The 23,548-nt window shown below is 37.4% G+C and overlaps 3 protein-coding genes and 1 long non-coding RNA gene across 5 annotated transcripts; 2 read left to right on the forward strand and 2 right to left on the reverse strand.

The window, feature by feature from the left end:
* The first annotated feature begins 2,990 nt into the window (after nt 1-2,990).
* Nucleotides 2,991-5,478, forward strand: LOC105681178. Its single transcript, XM_012389186.3, has 3 exons — nt 2,991-3,072; nt 3,752-4,102; nt 4,414-5,478. Exons 1-3 carry the CDS (start codon nt 3,061-3,063, stop codon nt 4,702-4,704), a joined length of 654 nt encoding a protein of 217 aa, XP_012244609.1. The 5' UTR covers nt 2,991-3,060; the 3' UTR covers nt 4,705-5,478.
* A 3,470-nt stretch (nt 5,479-8,948) lies between these two features.
* On the reverse strand, nt 8,949-14,709 carry LOC100742192 (pupal cuticle protein). Its single transcript, XM_012389188.2, has 6 exons — nt 14,674-14,709; nt 13,742-14,157; nt 11,361-11,523; nt 10,374-10,421; nt 9,639-9,898; nt 8,949-9,240 (listed from the first exon to the last, which is right to left on the reverse strand). The coding sequence occupies exons 1-6, from the start codon at nt 14,692-14,694 to the stop codon at nt 9,036-9,038; spliced, it is 1,113 nt and encodes a 370-aa protein (XP_012244611.2). The 5' UTR covers nt 14,695-14,709; the 3' UTR covers nt 8,949-9,035.
* A 2,999-nt stretch (nt 14,710-17,708) lies between these two features.
* LOC100742316 (cuticle protein 18.7-like) lies at nt 17,709-23,544 on the forward strand. Of its 2 annotated transcripts, XM_024369702.2 has the most exons (4): nt 17,709-18,239; nt 21,352-21,549; nt 22,679-22,999; nt 23,315-23,544. In XM_024369702.2, exons 2-4 carry the CDS (start codon nt 21,538-21,540, stop codon nt 23,510-23,512), a joined length of 531 nt encoding a protein of 176 aa, XP_024225470.1. In that variant the 5' UTR covers nt 17,709-18,239; nt 21,352-21,537; the 3' UTR covers nt 23,513-23,544. The 2 variants fall into 2 exon arrangements, with proteins under 2 accessions (XP_024225470.1, XP_033178336.1); XM_033322445.1 differs by lacking the exons at nt 17,709-18,239; nt 21,352-21,549 and having other exon boundaries at nt 22,556-22,999.
* On the reverse strand, nt 20,061-22,796 carry LOC117152063. The gene is made up of 2 exons (XR_004462292.1): nt 22,664-22,796; nt 20,061-22,566 (listed from the first exon to the last, which is right to left on the reverse strand). It is a non-coding gene; the product is annotated as an uncharacterized LOC117152063 (long non-coding RNA).
* Nucleotides 23,545-23,548: the final 4 nt, after the last annotated feature.

Below are 23,548 nucleotides of genomic sequence, written 5' to 3' on the forward strand. Positions count from 1 at the left end.
AAATATCAGAAAATTCCAATGCTTCTACTCTGACGGTTTAGTTTCAAGTTTTATCGTAAAACGATTTACCTTTAGATAATGTTTCTATAGAAGCGACTCGCTCAGTTGCGAATATTTTTACCGCAAACGATAACGGTTTTTTTCTTTCGTTATCTAAAATTCCATTACTTACATATATACTATGTAAATATATATTATAGTAATTGTTAATTGAACAATTTAATTAACTATCCAATTCTAGAAACTATATATTATTAATTCACATTTATCGCTTAATAGAAACAGTCAGATTTTGCTGTAATACGATTAAAAAAATCGGCTCTTGCATTTCAGATATTTAATGAATTTGTATCATATAGGTTAACGCGCAGTTCTTGGCCAAGAAGCGGCCAAACCAATGCGCCGAACGAATGACCAAGGAGTATTATTTAGTCGTCAGAAACCACGAGTTAACCTACATTCGATTTCGCTATGCATTGCGGTTAACGTAATCCAAGAATCAGAAAGATCTCCTCGCTTCGATCCTGGGTTAGCGAGAACGTGTCCTCATGGCCATTTCACGTTTATTTTATTTATATTATTATTATTACTATTATCGATTATTATTGGCCAGGCAAAAGTAAGAAGAAACACAAAAGACAAACATTTCAAAATGTCGCGATTTTGATTAAAATTCGCGGAGATATGTTCAGATTTTCTGTCAGACATTATCGTAACGATTGTCTCGTAGGATTGCGATCTCTTTGCACGCACGATTTCACGCGAAAAGAAGCGATCGCCGAAAAAAGTTTCGCCATTAGAATAAAAGAACGATGTAGTTGGTTGATCGACGAGAATGTGTTTTGTGGCGTTGGCGGCTTCTCAAAGAACCGATCCAGACTTTCACATCGCTCGCTGAATTCTCAGCGACAAATCTGGCACCCTATTTTCATCCATTTTGGCGTTTTATCGCAATTCGTCAAAATTCATTCGTTCGTCGATTACGATTACTGTATAAATTGATCTATTTATTTATCTTTAAGATATACTCGAGTGAAACGTCGCTAAAAGGGAACGATAGTAGATAAATCTCTAAATTCATGACCAACTCACCAATAATCGAGAACCAGATAACTTTACGAAGAAATAACGAGAAATTTCGTCGAAATACGGTTACCAGCTGGTTACGAACTACCTTCAGACCGTAATCCTTGCGACATAGGTCACATCGGTGTACGAAACACGCGAGAAGAAACCTACCGAGGAACGTGGAGTCGTTCCTCCTGAACAAACTCAAGCATCGTGATTCGTCGCTCTCGAAAAGGTCAAGAATTGTAACTTGCTCGAATCGAGCACGTGCACGCATTGACTGGCAATTGAATCATTAATTGTAATTTGAAATAATTGTACGTAAAATAGATTTCAATAATTTTGCAATAACTTGGCGAGATGTGATTATCATTTATAGTTGGAAATGCAGAAGGAACTTTATTATTTTTGTAGTAGGAAGATAGACGAATTTGATATTATCGGTGAATTTTAATCAAGCACGATCTAATCACGCGTTACTTGTTAGAGGACCCTGTTTGCGTAAAAATTTGCGCAACTGTTTCTTGAAGTTATCGACCGAACTATATCGCGTTACGGTGTAAACAGGCAATCTGAATCGACGTTAATTAACCAAACGAGGTCAGCATTCTAATTTACCTGCTCGTGTAATGCGTAATTACAAGAACGAACCGTTGCATGGCAAACAATTTTGTGTAAACACTGATTTATCTTATCATCAGTGCAAAATTATTACCACTTGTTACTTTTTCTTTTATTCTATTTGTTATTTTATTAACATATGTGTGATATTTATATATACTGTATATAAAACATAATATACATAACATTTTTGCCTTCGTTTCAACAATTCATTTATTTTTAGAAAATACACCTAAAGATTAATATTAGTCTATGTATACAATTAATTGTAATTAAAATATAATTAATATATCTATAAATGTTATATATATAATACATTATAAGTAAAATTTAAATTAATTGTTACCTTTGTTTTTATATGTAAATTTAATATTCAGTAAATATTTTATGGGCAAATGAATATTTCAATATTTTAGCAGATACTACGGAAATTCGTTTACTGTGCGACGGTTTAAACGGACATCGATGGTCAAAGTGTAATCTTGGCCACTGTTTATAAGGGAACAGGAGCTCATTCTTGATAGAGGACTGCCTTGAAAGGATCACTGGATCACTAGGAGGATCTATGATCCCGTCCAGTCGTCCGTGAATCGGGCATGTGTCGAAAACCACAGAAAAGTTCTGCTTAAGTTGCGGCGAAGGGGTTGAGATTGCAACTCGTGAGAACTGGCCTCGAAAAGTTGAGAAGAAACATCAGGGACGTTTGAGGACGGCTTTAAAACTTGATCATCTTTTTTCATCGATAGAACATGCAATTTTTCACTTCCTTGTTTATCTATACAGCGGACTTGTTATGCGACGAACGGCAATTTCGAAGTTTGGAATATTCAAAATATTGAAATGAGGGAAGAAACGGTAAGGGAAGAAGAGAAAGAAAGTTAAATATTCCAACGTTAAATAATACCACAACTAGGAATTCCAGAATTAAATATTGCGTAATTAAACACTTCAAGATTAAATTTTTCATGATTAAATAGTTCCAAGATTAAATATGTTGGAATAAAAATATCCCGAAACCAGCAGATTTCTACACCAAATATTCCGAAATTAAAAATTCCAGAATTGTACAAGGCAAAAGAATAATACGCACCAACTTCTTCCTCGTCAGTGACACTTTACTTCTTCGATAATTCACCGCAGCTTTCGACAGCTTTAACTTCCACACAGACGCGTCTAGTGGGATCGCCGTTCACGTTTATGTCATTAGCAAGAAAACAATTAAAGTATCGTTTTTCATGTCAGGTGTTGATCATCGTAACGTGGTTTACTCACATGATCGACGCCGCGATGCTATAAAAGCTAGATCGTTCGATCGAACTAGCCACACTCGTAATCGAGACGTCCGTTTCGTGGCCGGTGGTGTCCAGCAGCATGAGCTTGCTCGTAAGTGTGATTTCGTCCAGGAAAAAGTTGTTTCGTTGTCGTCGTTGAACGTTGATTGAAAAAAAAGAAATCGGAAAAGGATCGAACTAGTCACAGAAGTCGTAAAATTTAAACTTTTACGGCTACATTTAATTTTGTACAAAATCAAAATCAGATTTCATCCGTTAGAAAATCAATATCTTAAATGAAGTTTTAGTTACAAAGTGTTCGTCGAACTTCGCTTCCGATTGAGCTTAGATAAATCATTATTGGAAATTCTATCAAGATTCAACCGAAACTAATATCAGTAATAAATCTGGAATAATCTATATTAGAGCTTGAATCGTAATCTCAATTTGAGAGGAACCGGTTTAAAATTTAATCGGAAAGATATTGTAATCTCAGTAAAAGGAGGAAATCTAGGGAACTATTTCGAGCTTATTAAATTAATCGAAAAACGTCAATCAATAATCGAAGTTATCTTTGTTTCACTTTCAAAAATTAAATTCCAAATTACTGTAAGATATCAAGTATTTTTATAAATTAAATTAAATCAATATTCCTTACCTTCTATCTATTTCCAAGCCAATCCTTCTTTAGTTTTCAATTCTAATCTTCGAGTCTAATTCCCAATACTTTTGACGCACTGTGAGGTCCAATTGCGGGGAAAAATTGTACAGAATCCGATCGACTTTTTCAGATAATTCTGGCCGCATTAGTGGCGTCAACGATCGCCAAGACTTACGAACAGAGAGAGTACTATCAATACAGAGGTCCACCGGCGCCATTAACCAGCGATGGGATGGTGATGGACACGCCGGAAGTGGCCCATGCAAGAGCTGCCCATCTAGCGTTACACGCTGAAACGATAGCTAGATTAAGAAAAGCTCAGAACGATTACGAAACGTACGAGAACAACGAAATGTACATGCCTCGGATGATGGACCCCATGGAGGTTATTACGCAGAAACGACAAAGACAGAGGACGTTCGTGCCTTTGGAGAATGACGGACGCGCCATGGAAACCTGTAAGACTTGCAGTATACCCCAGGTAAATTAAAATTATTTGTTATCAAATTTGAGAATTTAAAGAAACTAGAAATAACGAGCAGAAGAAATTTTCATCTAACATGCATCGCTGGAGAAATTTCAATTTCAGAATTTTAAACACCGAAAAATTACGAATAGAAGAATTTTTAATTTAATGCTGAATTTCGAATTATTCGTTTTGTTACGTTTATATATTACATATACCTTTAAAAAGTCCTAAAATTTCAATTTTTTCTCAAATGAAAAAGTCACAAAAACTCCTAGATTACTAATTATTAATTTCTACATACAAACCTTGCTCTGATTTTCAAGATGACAGAAGCAAAAATCCCGCATGTAGCAACGCATGCGAGAGCAGCCTCAAAGGCATCCGAATTTTATGAATTCGACGTCTTTGACGGACGAAAAAATTTGGTTTACCTTGCTCCTATCGGACTGACGTATAAACACACGCCAACGATAGGTTATCGGGGACCATTGGCGCCCCTGGGACCGGATGGCCGCGTGATAGACACACCGGAAGTAACGAGGGCACGCGAGGCTCATATGAAGGCGCATGCTCGCGCTGTGGCGCTTTCAACGCAAAACGATCTTTACTACTGACCAATAAAATAGGATCTCTCTTTGTTTATTCCGTGAGATTTGGGTAAACGGACATGTACGATACGTTAAACGACTAACTTTGGTATTTTTGTTTAAAATTAAGAACGATGAAAAGATGCAATACTCCGTTCTTTGAAGAGTTGTAATATTTTGAAACCGAATTTTGACATTTCTGTTTCAAGCTAAGGATGATGAATATATTATAAAGTTATATACATGTACTGTACTCGAGTGAAGAAAATTGCGCGTGTCGCCCAGTTTTCTTCTCAAATCGTTCGACTTTCTGTCAAACTGTACGCATTCGTTCTACGAGAATCGCACAATGTAACTTTTCGCAGCAATGAGAGCACCGTTTGTATTGTACCTGATTTTTTACATTTAACATCGTTTTGGACTTTGATTTTCGTTTGTTCGGCAGTTTGACAACGAAAACAACCTACGCACTTTTTGTAAATAATGTTACCAATGCACACACTCAACCCTACATATACGTAATATTAATTAAAACGAATCATTTTATATGAAATAACGATTTCTTTTTATCTCACATTGCCATTGCTGCAATTCGAATTTTATTGCCATATGATTGTTACTAATGATTAACAATAGGTGATTTTAACAACGTCTAGATTCTAAGCCAATAGTAATAACTTATGATAGTCGTAGAAGGTTAAGATACTTATGTGAAATGAATTTTACGTTGATTAGAAAATCTCTCTCTTACCACCAAAGTGTATTCTGTATTTTTTATTATCTTTCCTGTGAAATAAAATATGAATATGGTTCTAATATTGTCTATTCTCCGTTTTTTTCTCCTTCCCTACTTCAAATTAGAATATGTATTAACGTAGAACATAAAATAGGGAATATAATTAATTAATATCAAACTGACAACAATTTTTCTCCTCCGAAATCTATGGAATCCACGACCGAATTAAAAGATTAAAGCACATCAGATATAATTCGCAATTTACCCAATTTTTTCGCGCAATAACACGCTTAAAACTGAATTTAAACAATGGGCTCCACCCGGTTTCATAAAGTTCACGGAACTCGATATCGTAATAATATATAACTGAATTCTGGTTAATGTCAGGGAACTCTTATCGTCTAGAATTTACATTACGCAAGATGCATACAGGTCAAGCTGGGAGCGCTCTTCCTTTCCATTTCTTATTGGACGACGCCTACCTGCTCGCTTATTTACCTACATTCGAGCATGAGTAATCCGGCACAGTATGGCGTGGGATGACAGAATAAGAGCACGGTGTGCCCACGTGACATATTCAAAAAAATTACATTTCTTTTCTTATTATGAATTTTAAAAAGTAGACAGAGACAGAGAGACGTACGAGAGATGCGCATCGAACCTTTGAAACCTCGAACAATATACGAACATGTCTTTAAATTCCTTTTAAACTTTAGCGATATAATCACGCCACGGAGAGTTGCCTCGGTGAAAAATCTCAAGATGTTCCATGTAATACACGTACGCGTAATATGTTCACGAAAGAAAGATTCTTAAAACGTTTAAATACATTCGTGAGCCATTGCATTCCCTCGGTAATATCGAATACATGTGCACAATTTTTCACTGCTTGATCGATTAAAAACATTGCACCGTTCTAACAATCTCGCCAAACTATTTACTGTCACCTAAACTTAACTCGATGCCCAGTGACCCGTAATTCACCACTATGTTTGCACACAATCTATTAAAAATCCATCCTTCCGAACAATCGTCTAATCTCCTGGCCAGCTACCTGGTCGGGGGAACAGGAAATCTCGACCTTCCACGCCCCAAACGTTCACTTCCTTATGCAGCCAACTCTCGATTTCAATATCCATCGTGTTTAAACAGTCAATTACGTACGATCACTGCGATAACGATGCCGATCCAGATCTAGAAAACGAATCCACGAACGGTGTCTGCTACCGGTACACTTCGCCTTGCACTTATCCGGCAGACACCATGGAACCGGTTCTGTCCGTGACTCGGCTAACGTGTATCCTAGACGCTGGCACCAGCAAGGACGTGTTTGATCGAGCTTGACGAGGTATGCATTAGGATTTAGGGGCAGAAAAATTGCCACCGTGTTGTTCCTTAATGGGATTTATATCGATAGGGTCGTTGAGGTGCACCTGCGATCGTATAAACCGATAATAGGGTGCTAAGGTGAGAGTTGGAGGTGGATTTACGAGGTTGGCGCGAGTTTGGAGATGTTGGTTGGTTTGTGAAAATGGAAGTGAAAATTGGTTGGGTTTGCTATATGCGAATAGTCGATTTGAAGTTATCGTAACGGGAGAGCGTTCTTTTTATGCAATTTTGTGGATTTAAAGTAAAATTGAGCCAAATTTACTTGGATTTGAGAATGTCGAATCTATTTTGCTTGGTCTCGCCGATTTCTACTTTCTGTTAAGTTTAATTCCAACCTGGGGCTTTGTCACGGAGAATTGAATTATTTCGTGAAAATCTTGAGTTAGCTTTGAGTGGTTTTGGTGCAGTTTAATGATTGTAAAATTCTCGGACTCGAGCTCGTACTTGCTTGGATTTCAGATTTCAATTGCGGAGAATCTAATTTGGTTTGTGTAAGTTTGGGGATATCGAAGTGTACCTTGGTACTTTTACGAATTTAGGTTGAATTTGATTGGAACTTTTTTATTGATTCGATTAATTAACTAGAAAATAAATTACCCAAATGGAGTTTTACATTAAAGAAATAGCGAACACCAACAAAATATTTTAATTTTCTATCTAAGTCATATATCTTAGTTACTAAAAACTAGTAAATCGCTTTGCATCCTGGTTGCAGCACCCATAAGTTTGCCTTTAGTGCCCTGAATAAACTAATCGACATTGCGTCCTTTTCACGCCCGTGTACACGTGTTAGACTTCACTGTGCAATCAGATTTGCGTGTAGTCGCTCAAACTCTAACACGTTTTCACTGCCGTGTGTTCTGAGCCGAGCACGAATCAATCTGATTCGTGTCACGGGCATGTTAGTCGACCACACGTGCCTGTTCTCTGATTATATATTCGATTATGTCAGTGTCGTACAACTTTTAAACAGTTCTTAACCGTCTACCATCGTTTGACTATTTTATGAATAATTTTATGGCTACTTATTTCCCAATAACGTACCACTGCATTCTGTAAATGTCTTTTTCTTTCAAAAGAATGAAATATTACATTTCGATCCTTGTTAATAATTTCAATTCCTCTTAGATTACTCTTATTTTAATCTTTAATCGCCGTTTTAATAATTTGATTACTGTTTTATAATTTCATAACTGTTTTATTATTGAATGACCGTTTGCATAAATTGGTAACTCTCTTATAACTTAATAATTGCTTTATAATTTATAGTCACAATTAGTTCAATTGATTTGACTTTCCAAGATATTCGAGAAATCGATTAATATACCAGAAAGTGAAACACAATTAAAAAATATAAGCATTTTGAAACGCAATAAAAATTTTCTTGCAATTAAGAAGAGCGACTTTTTAATCTTGCTTGTTTCAGCAAAACATTTCGCTGCATTTTATTCGTTTCATTCATGTTACAATCGTTTCTCCGTTATGTACACGCACGATAATTTACAAATGCATATGTATCGCTGTAATTATTTAAAAAAAAAAAAGAGAGGGAAAACACGATAGCATTGAATAATATCTATGAATAGTTCACGTGCAAAGGTTAATTCTCACGCAAACGCAAACTTTCCTTGACTAACGAGTGCGAAAGCGATGAAGAGATCACCTTGAAGAGGAATGTGACAAGAGGACATTTTTATCTCGATAATATCCGTAACGGTACAGACCACCGTTATTTCATTTCCATTCGACGATAAACACACGTGTCGATTTCGCTTTCCGTGCACATTTGCATACATCGTTTCTCAAAGTTCGACAACAATTTTTCACTTGCATTTAACTGTATTAAAAGTGTACGAAACTTGTATGAAATTCTATTAAGCAAACTTATCGTCTCTGTAATATGATCTGATGAGTCGATAATTTCTAATCAGTAACGATACTAAAATTCGTTGAGATCCGGGCGAAAAACAGACGATCAAGAGGTAGATGAAACACAGAATCACAGAAAAGGGAGAGAGCTAGAAGGAAGAGAGCTTAAAGATACGGAAGACGTTATAGAAAAATTCCGAGAGAAATATTTCGTTGATTGTCGAAGTGAAAACTCATTGGAGGTAGTTGAAATTCGACGACTCAAGGGGATTTTTTCCAAATTCTCTCGAATCATCGATAACAATGGACGAATGTGAATATTTTCTGTCAGCTTGATTCTTCTTCTGCGGCGATCAACGCCAGTTTAATAGTGATTCCAATTGTTGCCAGCATTCCAGGAGGGATTCCAGGGAGCACCCGCAGGATTCCATGACGGATTAGGAGCAGCTGGACCGGCTGGAGCTTTTTGAGCCTCCGCATTGTATAAGGAGAAGTGGACTGCCTTTGCTTGCTGCACTTCCGGTGTGTCTACCACGCGGCCGTCTGGTCCGAGAGGGGCTGGTGGTCCACTGGAAAATAAATTAATTTTCTTAATAATAATAGTACGTAGGACAAGACGATGTAACGACGAACAAGAGTTGAATGAAACTTCAAACTAATTCCATATTTAAAATAATAGTCACGCTAGAATTTTATACTCGCTTAGTGCAAAGTAGAATATGTATTTGTTCGTACAATAAAGCAATACTATAATATTCTAACTAAAGTTTGATTTCTATAGAAAATTCCAATTTTCAAATGGCCAGAAACAAGAATATCTGAATTTTTTCACTGTCTTCCTACTTCCTCTTCCTAATAGTAGAGAATATATATATATATATATATATATATATATATTTATATATATATATGTATATATATAGAAAGAGAGAGAGAAATTCCTGTTCTATGAGACAATATGCAAAACCTGTAATGCGGAGCATAGCCTCCAGGTGCGTAGGAACCAGCAGGGCCGGGGTAAGGACCGGCAACACCAGGTCCCTTGGGTGCCCTCGCATTTGCATCAGCCAAAGCAGCTAAATGAGCTGCTTTCAATTGAGCAACTTCTGGAGTATCTACAACTCGTCCATCTGCTCCTAATGGGGCTGGAGCCGCGTGACCACCATAGGCTCCTCCGTACCACTGTGGCGCACAGTAGGCCACGTTCAAAATAATAGAAATCAGAATCTGAAAGAAAGCGAAATTCACTTATAGAATACATATATTTTTATTTTGACTTTCTACCCTGAGAAACATGTGCTATCTAACAAGGAACTGAACTATCCCTCTAACAAGAAACTGAAGCACGTACGCTTCAAAATAAATCTCCGAAAGAAAGGAAAAAGAAAGGAACGTCAAATTGCGTTAGAAAAGAGAGAATGAAACAAAATTCTCAAAAATATATCCGAGTCTACTTGAAAAAGCGTACAAAAAATAATCACTTTCCACGATGATTCCCACCAAAACACACACACGCATTTTTCAAAAGAAAAATTCCTGTAAAAAACGAAATGCAGGTGTAAAATTTCAATCAAACAGACAAACCAAAAAGTGAATGCTCAAACCCATCGAAAAGTAATCCAAAAAACAGTCGAGCCTTCCAAAGTCATTTGTACCAGAAATTCAACTAAAATTAAAGATAAAAAAATTACGTAATACTCACAATATATCGAAACATGTTGTCGAAGCTCAGCGCAGGTCGATCCAGCGACTATCGACAGAGCTTGTGATCCGCATTATGACTTCCACAATCTGCTATCGTCGAATTTATAGGGGTACAGGGCGTCGTCGCGTGCCCCACCCCGTGCGCGACAACGGGGTATACAACCACACCCAGAAAAATGCTCTGCTTTAAACGTTGCCTTGCCCAGCTCTGTAACATTTACCAGCCATTAACAATGACACCGTGTGTCCCGTAACCTCGTCAGGAATAAAACTTGCCTCGACGCGACGCTATGCGCGAGACGTGGACACGCACGTCATCGCGGATGCAGTCACAACGTTCTCGATACATTTTCAATAAAGTGGCCACCAAATTCATGGAATATGTCATTTAAAAATTTATTAATTTCGTTGCTTACGATTGTTGTGTAGTTGAATTAATCTTGTTATTAGATCGACATATATATTTTTCCTTATTTTTATGGAAAAAAGTTTAAAATGTTTGATGTAATAATCGAACAAATTACACGACTGCATAACGCAGCGAGGATATCGATAAGCATCGTAGAATTTTTTCAATATCTTTGGGAGCTTAGGGAACAACGAAAAAAATGGTGATGAAAACTGTATTGAGTCTGACTGGAGACTTTGACGCCCGCACAAGCACGAAAGTTACGACTACAAATGAATTGGAGACTCCAACGCCCGCATAGGAAGATACACGTCGAGAATCGTAGAGTATCATTTTCAAGCATTTACTTTGAATTTGCGAAGACATATCTAAAGAATTCCCGTCTCCAAGAAATTTGTTCTGCTGTTATTAAACTTTTCTTTCATCACGAATCGTATTCTGCACGACTCATAATTATTTCGAAAAGTACCAGGCATGTAAATATGAAACCGGAATTTTTGTATAGAAAATACACGTTTATTGTATAAAAATGATTAAAAATATTTTATTCGAAGTATCGCCCATCGCTAGCTATACATTTTTCCCACCTGTCTGGCAATTGGTGGATGCCACGCCAAAAGAACTGTCGCTCTTTTGAGGCAAACCAGTCATCGAGCCATTTTCGTACATTTTTGTAAGAAGTGAAGCGCTGGTCAGAAAGTGCGTGTCCCACCGATTGGATTTCGTCAAAAAATGAACACTGTTTTTATCGTATAACTGATTCTACTAACCAAAATTAATTTTGTACAATTATCTTAGCATTGCAATGTTCTGTAATATTTTGATTTCCTCGTGCTTTCTGTATCTGCTGTGTCCACACATAGTTTCTTAATATTTCACGGGAAATCGAAAAATCTGAAAGGTATTTCTATCCTAATTTCCAAAGAATGACAGAATGGGCAATTACAAAAACAGGTATAGTTTGCATAGGTACGTAACACGAGGCGACAACGTGTTTCAGAAGCATTTCACTCTCTATATCCTCCGAGCGATATTTCATCGTGTGCCCACAGCAAGTGGACGAAACGAATTCCATCGATCGTCGCCCATTCCGTGTTCACCCACCTCTTACGATCCCGCGTGTTGTCACGCGGCGTCACAACCGGTGCATTGGGTTCTTTACTCCAAGCTTTTTTCTCCCCTTCTTTCTTTCTTTTGAAATAACGAACCGAGTTGCGACAGTTGGTGCCGGTTCAAAGACCACCATCGCGCATTGTTCGCGTGCTGACCTGAGCGGAACTGCGCGAGCTTGTCGCCAACGCTTTGATAACGACAGACAAACGTGGTCGGGACGTGCCATGCCGAACACCAGTTTCTTACGCAGTACATAATTAAATCAAAATGAGAGAGAGAGAGAGAGAGCTTGTTATAAATTTAATTATTTCATAAAGGACAATAGACAACACTTGGTAATTGCTTATTATTGCAAGTGAAAACAAATTATTATCAGATCATTGCAAAAAATGTTTCCATATACAAATTCTGATTAAAATCTGTTTTTACATTTTTATAATCCGATTCGCCTCGGTCTACCCTAATTAATAACATTTGCTTCACATTCTAAACGAAAGCAAATTATAATGTTACGTATCCGTGCGTTCTTTTTACAAATTATTTATATTAGTCTATAAAACTGAGATTTTGAATGAAATGTGTATTTTATAGGTGGGCGAATGTTTCAATAAGATCCGCTTCTGTTCTGAATCGTAACAAAGCTTACCAAGTAATAATACGTAGTAATTCACGTATATTTTGATACGTACTTTTTATCTTATTGGCAACCTATAAGTAACATTTAGCAAATACGTTATATTTGCAAATTACTCTTATTTCTAAGTTACTTTCATTTACAATATCATCTTATTTGTAAAATATATTTATGTATTCTATACAATTTTATTCGTGCCAAATTTGTATGAAACGATTGGCGAAAGAAATGCAACGAAAGCGTAAAATTCAGCAGGATATCAAAGTATACAACGTATGATCCAGCGTCCACTGGGGCAAAAGATTTGGCAAATTTACGAATGGTCGAAGTCTTTAAGTTTAAGACGCTTTGAAGACTCGTCGGATGAAGATAAGTCGGATGAAAGATACCAGCTGGCTGTAGCTCACTGTAAACTGACTTTTATTTGTCTATTCCTGTTTTGCACTCTACAATAGTATATCTTTACGTTATCATATGCTGAATGAATTTGAGTTCTACCTAAGTACAGTAGGTATAGTTACTTCAAGAATCCATTTACAATACACGCCAGATTGTTTTCATCTTCCACATATTACTCGTAAATTCGTGGACACTTGACTGAAACGACAAGGGTGCACAGATACCATCTACGAAACAGATAATCTATTTTGGCATTGATTTATGATTTGTAAGTAAAGGAACAAATCTTTATCGAATCCGAGTAGATATCAATTTTTTTGTTTTAATATGAACGCAATAACCAGGAGCAAAATGCAAATTTCATAGAACATCAAGGTATAAAAGGGAAACAGGATTAGATAGAAAATACAATAACGATAAAATGTCCGTTAAATACTTGCAATCTTTAATGAAAATATTTCACCAACATAACAAAACATCCTCCTTGCAATGCACGATCTACATCTACCTTACAAAAGAACCCTCCCTTCCATTATATGATACACAACCTCTTTACGAGGTTAGAAAAATTGGACTATTATAAACAATTCCATCAACAGAACTCCGAAAAATGCACACCGACAACAGAGTGTAAATTAAAACCCAGAAATACCAATTAATCCACAAATCCATCAGAAAAACGACATATTACAAATATTTGACAATTTTCCCTCTTTTTCAAATTTCTCTCATCCCTTGCTGTTTCTCCAAAAAATTTCAACGATTCTGTCATCAGTGGCGCCGAGTATAGCGACTCATTTCCCATTATCACCAATGCGATTGCGGATAAGGGTCAGCGTAAGCGAGGTGAGCGATCTTCGAAATTTGTTCAGCGTGAGCTGCCAAATGCGCAGCCTTGGCGTGCGCCACTTCCGGTGTGTCGATTACTCTTCCGTCGTGAGCCAAGGGCGCGGGCGGACCGTGGTAGATGTTCTGAGTCGCGGCTACGTAGTTGCCGCTGTAGTCTTCGTATTTTCCATCGGAATAATCGCCGTAGCCGAGTGGAGCAGCTTTGGCAGCTTCGGCTGCGTGAGCTGCTAGGTGAGCTGCCTTGGCGTGAGCCACTTCCGGTGTGTCGACCACCCTTCCATCGTGAGCCAAGGGTGCTGGAGGACCGTGGTACGCTGCCCCGTAGGCTGTGTAGCCTGGAATGGCGGACGCCGAGAGGACGAGACACGAGAAAGGAAGCTGAAACGAGAGAAAATATTTGAAGATGGAAAGAAGGAAAGCGAAGAAACGTTAATATCAGAGCGATTCGATTATTTGAGAAGAAAATACGCTTTGCAATTGTAAATTTATGTTTGTTCCAAGTGTTGTTCGTCTTGGCCGATAAGATACGATTGCATCAATTTTAAGATTGCGACGAGGGACACGATAGTTTTGCGCGGAAAAATCAACTGAATCTGGTCGTCGTCTATCGAAACCAAACTTGATCTTAGTATCTTCGCGAATTTCTCGAATTCGAACCGAACGCCATAGCTAGACTGCGGATGTGAATAAAAATGCACGTCTTTTACAGCAAGATCAAAGGAGTGAAACCGAAATAGCTTCATCCTCCAAGTATTGCAACGAAGGAAATACTTTTATTTCCCCGTAGATGCCTAAACATCCGCAGTCCACCAACGACGATACGATAGTGATCTACAAACTGTCTGCCGCTACTCGAAACTCTACGAAACGTGTAATGTTATGGTCGTTACTCACGAGGAGCCTCATGTTAGCCATGATCCACGACCTGATGCTTTTCTGCTGGTCGAACGGTCCGTGGTACACCTTATATAGTCGTGGAACAATACGGGCGCCCACTTAGAACAGCTAAACAAGCGGACACGCCGGTGTACGTGAAATATCCGCGCGCGCACACGCACGCGTTCCGCTTGATTTTCACATAATAATGGGTGGGGAGAGACATTTCTGTTTGGCAACGCGGGAAAAGAGAGTCGTGCGATCGATCGACAGCGAACCGATACAGAGATCGGCAGAAGAAATCAACAGCGATAGAAGAAATGGATGGGATAAGATTTGTTGCGTCAATTTCTCACCGGAGAGATCCATAGCGATCGAAAGAGAAATTAGGGTTGGTCTGTTGAGAATTTTGCCTGACTAGGGCTGGTTAAATTTAAAATTTATGTTGGCCAGGGTTGGTCGTATGGAAACTTTGCATCGGTCAGGATCGATGAAATCAAATGGAATTTTGTATTAATTGGGGCTGGTTCTCGCGATTTATACAGGGATCGCTCGATGGAAAAATATGAAAAATCGAAGAATGACGGATCTTGAGGCGAACGTTGCTTCATCGAATGGATTTTGGCTTTCTCGGGATATTTTAAGTAGTTGGTGTTGCATTTTCATAGTTTACAAAAAGGTGACTCGACGGAGAAGTACGAAAAATTGAAAAACGACCGATTTACTTGTGTTTTAGGGTAAGCTTTACTTATTACGCGTAAATATAATTATCCACTTCCTTGCGCAATACAGAATCAATTGGTCCACTTTATCCATCTTGCATGGGACCAAATTTCTCTGTTTGCTAATTTTACGCGGCGCTTATGGTCAATAACGAATCGAGAGATCGTCGAACGTGGCGTTCGATGCAAATTCTGCGAGATTCCATCACGTATAGCTACGCCCGAGTTCTTAATAAGCCCTCGGGCAATTATACTTTGCGAAACGCAGAACAATGACACCCAGTGCTCGAACAATCATTTCTAACGAGCGTCCACAGCCTAATTGGGACAAGTTCATTACGATGGAATCATTTTCCACTGATTATTCGTGGCCTGCTACCAATGAAAATGGCGCAAGCCATGGGACTTGACTGATCAGCGTGTAATTCAATTCTGATATGGACAAGTACAAGTACAAATATTTTTTCCGTTTTTATAATACAGTATAGGTTTGTGCAATAAGTTATTGTTTTATTATTATGCTACAGTAGTTGTTATCAACAATCGCTTTCGGCTGACAATTTTTCTGTGCGAATGTTATCGCATAGTTTTTCTGTGTAAAAGATTTGTCAAATGATAAATTTCATTTAAATTTATTAAACACTCCAAAAAATTCCACACAATTTTATCTTCACTAATTATGGAATTAATGGAATAATACGCAAATTAATGTAAAAGAAAGAAAGATATAGGTAAATAAAAAAATCAGATGAAAATGATATATAATTTATGTCTCGTAAAAATAGAATTGTCGCGAACGGCAGTCGTTCGTCGAAACGATCGTAGAAATATCGTTGTTGAGTAATTGATACCGAGATTCTGTGTAAACCAGATATTTCACGCACGATTGCCGGGGGACGAAAGAATTCGAGAAACCATGACGAAGAAATTTCCAACCAGCGACGCTTGCTTGAGTAATCGATATTGATACGCAACCGTGATTAACGTAATATTAATGATCTCGCGTCAATGTCAATAACTCGATTAAAACGAGGGCAGGAAGAGAATTGAGAGCGAGATTCTAACTCTGTAATTATTTGAGCTATTTTTGGTAGATTTTTCTGAATTTTCCTCCTTTATTTGTCTGTTTTAATATCTTTCGTTCATTTTTATAATTTAGAGAAATGTTCAAATACGATTTTTCCAAATATGTACATAATTCGACGACGAAATGTCTGCGTTGCAGTCACAGGTTAAAACCCCTCGAGAGATTAAGTTAAAATCCAGCTTTAACGAGATTATTCTATCAGCAGCACGCGGCACGCATTCGCCACTTAACGTGGATTATCCTAGTGGCTGTATCTGAACCTATCAATCATCGTAATCACGGTATTATTATATTCCATCAATAGAGTACAGCGATATGACAAGCCATAGGGGCGAGGATCAATAAACCATCAAGGGAAGCGGTTGTCTCTGTCTTTCGAAGCTCTATTGTAATTGAATCATTGGTTCGTATTGATAAAATATATATTCATCGCGTTAACATTGATAAAATTCCCAGCGACGACGAATATTAGGTGGAATATCAATAACAACCGATATCAACGCACAGTAACTAATTAAAATTTCTATCGAAATTCCCAATTTTTCTATATAAATCAATTTGACGAAATACCGAATATACCAATGTAATTCCTAAATATCCTGAAACGACGTTCCAATTTGATTCTTAAAAAGTTCAATCACCTGTCCATTTTTTATTCGCCTACAAAACCTCATCAGATCCAAGATACACCATTCTTCAACATTCTCTGACAACCGAATTCCTCGATTACCATTACGTAACGTCGCAAAAACTAAATAATTTCTTATTTGCTATTCGAAATAGACGCGGATACAAAAAAGATCATGGCGCTTTTTTGAGTTTCTCGTCATGTCCGAATGCCAATCGAAACGAAGTTTAGTCCGTCTTTTATGACATGCGCTGCTGGATGCAGAGCAGCGTAAATAATCGAGTGAATGTCGATGCTCGATACGTGCAACAGGCATTCCCTGTCGACAACCGTCCCTGGCCTCGTCCAGGCAAATGTGTAGCGGGTTAGTGACACGCCTAATCGTCCCATAGTGTTCGAGAATGATCCTGTATCAGGAAGGAGGAAGTCACGTTCTCCCTCGGATTCCAACGAAGGCTTCGATAAATTCTTTCGCTGTTATCGCACATTGATTCGCGTCATTTGGCTACAGCTTGGATTTCGATGGCAGTTTGTTTTGAATTTTTCACGAGAACTTTACGCGCGTCTTAAAATTTGCGTCACTTGATCGCAGCGGAAACTCGAGTATCGATTCGTTTTGAATTTTCTTGATTTTGGAGAATGATTTTCCTTACAAGTGGAGATATTGGAACATTTTGAACGTTTGATGGAAGGATTTTGCTACAGTACCTGCCAGTGAAATTTATCGCAACCACCAAATTTAATTGTTGGCAAATCTCCGAAGCAATGTACGATTTGCACGTGGCCTCGGTCGAATGACACCAAACCTGGCGCAACATTCGCACAACGTGTATCGTTATTACGTTTACGCTTGCTTCCCGTTCTTCTCGGCTGAATCAGGCGCCACCGCCCACGCAACGAGCACAGCGTGCCAATTAATGGCACCACGACGAACGTTTAGCGAGACCCTTAACTGGTTAGCGTGGATAGCCGCTGATTAAAAACAATGCCGCGTGACGAGATCCCCTGGAATCCCGTGGAAAGGGCTTTTGTTCAACGTATCTATCCATCTATGCATTACTGCGCCGCCCACGCCACATACTACGCGATCTACGCGATTTTCTCCGCATTTTCTGAACGCTGCGTCTTCCTTTCGTGCAGAATAGCGGTGAGTGTTTAAAATACTTAAAATTATTTATTAATTGGAATATTTTCTGCATGTTCGATACTTGGAGTATTCATTTTTATTATGACATTTGATTACGTCAGAGTCAAATAGTTTTTGCGAACAATAGCGATTTTCATTTTCTTGGAATTTATCGTATCGTGCTATCTGCGTTGGAAGTGCAGACGGAAGTTTTGTATTAATCGGTACGAATTATACCAAAGTGAAGAATGGTGTCTGTTGTAAGATACGAAGTAGAAGACTTTTATTCAAAATTTCACAAAAGAGGCCTAAATTTCATCCGCCTGAAACAGCGTTAAAACGAAACATTACAACAATACCTGAGACGCATGTCGCTAAAACAAATTTAAAATTACTTAAATAGTTTTGTAACAATCGATAGTTTAGTTGCTATCGGAGAGCTATGATTGAAAAAAAAAAAAAAAGGAACTTTATATGCGTGATCGAAAGCGTACGTGCGTGACCATAGAAAAATGTCTATTATGCAAAACAGAATTGTTTGGCTATGAAATTCACGCGAATCGCGCAATCACTTTTTCAATACGACGTCGTTGCACGGATTGATTTTTTGCTGATTTCATTGTCTCGTGTCTCGTATGTTTCTTGCGTTTTTTTAGTTCTGTAGGGTGCAGTTTTTCAGACTAGATCGATCGCAGCAAATTTATGTAACTTTGAATGGGTTTATGTAAGAATATCTTATATACATCGATGCTAGTTTTCTAGAAATCTTATTTTATATCTCAAGCCTGTATTTTAAAAATTCTATCGGACGTTTTAGTTTTGTTCGACGTTGGGTTTTATATTCGATCGTTCGATATTCGATATTGGACGTTGAATTTGGAAACATTACGTCATTGTAAAAGTTACCATTTTCAATATCAAGCATCGAGAATACTCGAGCATCGCAAATATTAAATTCGTTAAATCATTAACCGCAATTAGTAAGAAAAGTTATATTGGCTAGTACTAAATTTGAGCAATAAAATCTTTCAAAATTCAATTTCTTCTTTTACACGCTCCTTAATGCTACACAAAACGCCAAGCAAATTTTCAATAATTTCATTACGCTAGAATCAGTGAGAGAAACAGAGATACGACTTCGAAAGCAAACCAATATTTTACACATGTCTTTTTTACGATCTTTCCACTTTTCTCTTTTTTTCTTTTATTTTATTGGTAAGAAAGGTTTCATTCCAATCACGTACGATTGTTTATTCCGAGGACGCGGGACGACCTTCGTCTTGATCAACGTATCAGTTACCTTTCCTACTCCTTCTGCTTTTATCCCTTCTTCCCATTTAATTGCATTTCGTCCCTGTTCTTTCCCTGAATCCGTGGCTTACATACGTATCAAGGTTGTACTCTTGTTTCTCGGAATAATAATTGAGATATTGATTCGATTACGACATCGCACGCGATCTTCCATTATTTACATTTTCCCGCCCATTTTCGATCGAAAATTTGTATCTCTCGATTATCGACTATTATCTGTATTATTATAGTTATCGTGGGAAAGAATGCGAATATGAGAGCAGTTGAAGGAACGATCATTGATTTGTTTCAGCATAATGTACGAATTACATCTTACGAAGTGTTACGCGAAGGTTGTGAAAATTTACGACGCTGACTGAAATATAATAGAACATTAAATTTCGGAAATTGGGAAAGCTGGGAAAATTGAGAAAATTTGAAAAATCGCACGAAACTTGGATTTGTCGATAAAATTAGTATTCCGTGAATATACATATAATGGATCGATACTGTAAAATCGACATCCTAAAATAACGATTCTCCAATTTTTTGTACGAGAGATTGTACAATTAGACTATAGAATATAATAGTTCTAGAAAGTTCTTTAAAGTGGTGACTCAAAAATTTGTTTACGAAGGCAAACTTTTTTAATTCTACATATGCAAATACTTTCTCTTAAAGAAGTATCGAATCGATCAATTTAATGTTCGAAGTATCGAAACATTTGTCAAATATGAAATATTCTCAAATTAAAGAATGAAATATTCATTTTCTTAAAGTGAAATGTAACTTAATTATTTGTATCCTTCAGTCATTTTTACTTAAAGCGTATTACCTTGGTAAATGCTTAAACTACTGTCACCTACCCATGAATTCTCAATTAGCCCTTCAACGACTCACTTTACAACTTTCTTAATAGCTATATTTAGTGACTTATAAATAACAAAAGAATCATATCTTACCCTCGACTCGTATTGAAAACACCGTACTAAATAGTTTATAAATCAATTTATGCTTTATAACCCATGGAATTGATAAAATCGATCATTTAAAACGTACAGCAGCGAACAAGCTGTAAAAGTAAAGATAAAGTATAAGGTATAAATTCTCCAATTATCTCTTTTCACTCGCAAAATACGCAAAAGATAATTTTACTTAAGTAGAATACTTAATAACACGCGAAAATTTTATCGAAATTTTCCACATAAATGAGAGTACTCTAAATATTCTATTAAGTATTCTAGTGGCTACAATACTTACGCGTAATACTTGAAATACTTTACTTATATCGATTAATAATACAAGTACAAGAAATAGAGTAACTATTACTCACCCCCTATAAAATCAAAAGCACTACTTTATGTATTTCGCGATCGAATGAAAAATTACCTTTTTTTTAAAACGTTCAAAGATACAGGAAAATCTATTCAGAGTAAAAATATTTAATTGTACTTGACAAGTAACGTAACAAATACCAAACCTCCTACGAATCGTCACAAATTTAACCACATCACACACCCAGTGAAAAATCAAATTTGGAGATGTACAAATATATATAGAATTTCCTGTTTAAGTTCTATTTTTCTAATTATATTGGGAAACTACAGTATGAATTTGCACGAGGATTCGCCGTCTAATAATATAAACTATCGCTATTCGCCCAAGATATCAGTTTCTTGGGACAACGAACGTACCATTTATAAGAAAAGAGAATGGTTGGCAATTTTTGTCGGACTCCAAGGAGTAAGTTCACCAGTTGCACCTGACCTCGAGAGATCCTTTTGAAAGACGAGCAGACAAGAGACGGACAGACCAGAGAGTAATGTCAATGTCACCACTTTAGGTGTACCAATTGCTTCCCAGGGTGTGGTCCCCTCCTACGGGTCGACGACTCCCTACCAGATTCACCTATATAAAAGGAGACACCGTGGCTCGACAGGGCAGCACATCACCGTTGATACTTTAGGGCGAGTACTGGTTGGAAAATTCACATTCTATCTGCCAGCAGCGCTTTTCCACGTGACTAACCATGAGAACGATAGTGAGTATGGATATCCAGGGATTTTCCTTTTTGTCGTGGCAGTATGATTGGTGAGGATATTTTCGAAGGATATTGCACAAGTGGTAGTTCAGATTAGGGCGCTGTGAGCAGAAAATAGTTCGTTAAATAATTCTTGAATTTACGTCAATTTAAAATTGATTAATTAGGGCAAGATTGATCGGTCAAGTATCGTGTACGTGTTTGATTTTGACTATCGTAGAAATGAATAGCTCTTTGTAGGTTTAGAAATCTTTCTTTGTAAAATTTGATAGCTTGTATAGATCTAGAAATCGATCGTTATTAACTTTGGAACGTTGATCGTTAAAATATTATTAAAATATAATGATTATTTATCTGTTATTAGATAATTAGAAATGAGACCGTTTTCTAACTATTATTAACGATAGTTTAGGTACACGCAATTTTTCTGAATTAAATTAAACGAATAGAGAAATTACATTGCTATTGCTGCAAAATTACAATTATTACTAGAAAAATCGGTACACTGAATATTAATTATTATAAAAAGTTGTTACGTATTAGATAATTAGTTTTTTGACCATGCAAATCGAAAAAAAAGGAATCTGCAATCGTTACTTATTAATAACTAACCGAGTTTTTCCGTGTCACTAGGTTTCTTCGTCATTGACATACTAACATCCCACGTTCTAACAGGAGCCTCTTTATATGAACAGTTGCAATTCGTATGCCTGCTCAGTCGTCAAACCAACCATAAAAAAGTTCTTTCCACGCTTCATCACACTTTTCCATTAACTTGTTTCTTTAACGCCTCTTACCTAATTATCTTCACTATGCCTCAAACTATTAAACGCTAAATCGCATCCCACCGAATTAATTCAACTACAAGGAACCTTCTTTACTGCTCGTTATTCTATTTCTAATTATGCTTGGAGCGTTTGAAAAATACACGTTGCCTCACACGCAAAGACACGCTTCACTGAATTCATTTTCCACCATAACTCCATTTCCATCAACCTTGCTCTTTCAAACTCTGACCTAATTAATATTAAACTACAGTTACAATTATAAAAATTGCAGTTAACAAACTAAAATTTGTATCTTCCTCGGTTAACAGAATAAAATGTCAAAGTACTTTTTCAAATTGCAGATCATCTTCGCTACAATCTGCACCCTGGCCATCGCAGAGCCCGGATACGTGGCTCCAGTGATACCTTACAGCTACCTCAGAGTGCCATTAGCCTACGACGGCCACGTTTTGGACACGCCGGAAGTGGCACAGGCGAAAGCAGCGCACCTCGCGACTCAGGCGTACGAGGCGGCCAGGAACACACTCAGCTATGCTCACGTGCCGGCTCTGTTACGTGTTTATGCACCTGCACCTGGTGCGCCCATAGGCGCCGATGGTCGTGTCGTCGATACACCTGAGGTCGCGCAGGCGAAAGCTGCTCACTTGACTGCTCACGCGTTGGTAATTACGAGCAATTAGTTTTTTTAAATCTGAAAAATCAACGACTCAGTGTTTTTGGTATTAATGGAGAAGGAAGTCCTTGGAAAAGTTCAAGGATCTGTACTTAAAAGTTTTCTTTCCTCTTCTTTAGAAATATTTTAAATTTGCAAAGGAATTTTTAAACACTCGTGAGAATAAGAGCAGAATCTTACATTGTTTTTTTTTTTTTTACAAATATATTCCCTTCATTTACTAATAAAGTAAATGTTTCGTTTCAAGCCGAAAAATGTATAGTATTATTAATATTTGACTTTCCATCATTTTTTTATGTTGAAGGAGGCTGCGAAGAATCTAGGACTCTATCCATACGGTGCCCTGGCTTATGCCTCAACACCTTATGCTTATGGATTTGGATATGGTGCTCCCCTTGGTCCTGATGGTAGAGTAGTGGACACTCCGGAAGTTGTTCGAGCGAAGGTAGCTCATTTTGCAGCACACGCTGATGCGGCCGCAAAAACTGTTGAAAATCTCTGATTGCCACTGAGAGGAATATTTGGAAAGGATAACGAC

Source organism: Bombus impatiens, unplaced genomic scaffold (genome assembly GCF_000188095.3).
Source record: "Bombus impatiens unplaced genomic scaffold, BIMP_2.2 scf_0637, whole genome shotgun sequence".
Classification (NCBI taxonomy): domain Eukaryota; kingdom Metazoa; phylum Arthropoda; class Insecta; order Hymenoptera; family Apidae; genus Bombus; species Bombus impatiens.

Coding starts and splice junctions, on each gene's coding strand:
- LOC105681178 (XM_012389186.3), top strand. Junction 4,103..4,413: donor AGACTTGCAGTATACCCCAG/GTAAATTAAAAT, acceptor CTGATTTTCAAG/ATGACAGAAGCAAAAATCCC.
- LOC100742192 (XM_012389188.2), bottom strand. CDS start 14,694: ATGGCTAACATGAGGCTCCTC. Junction 14,158..14,673: donor TGGCTAACATGAGGCTCCTC/GTGAGTAACGAC, acceptor CTCTCGTTTCAG/CTTCCTTTCTCGTGTCTCGT. Junction 9,899..10,373: donor ACAACATGTTTCGATATATT/GTGAGTATTACG, acceptor GCTTTCTTTCAG/ATTCTGATTTCTATTATTTT.
- LOC100742316 (XM_033322445.1), top strand. CDS start 22,652: ATGTCAAAGTACTTTTTCAAATTGCAGATCATCTTCGCTACAATCTGC. Junction 23,000..23,314: donor ACTTGACTGCTCACGCGTTG/GTAATTACGAGC, acceptor TTTATGTTGAAG/GAGGCTGCGAAGAATCTAGG.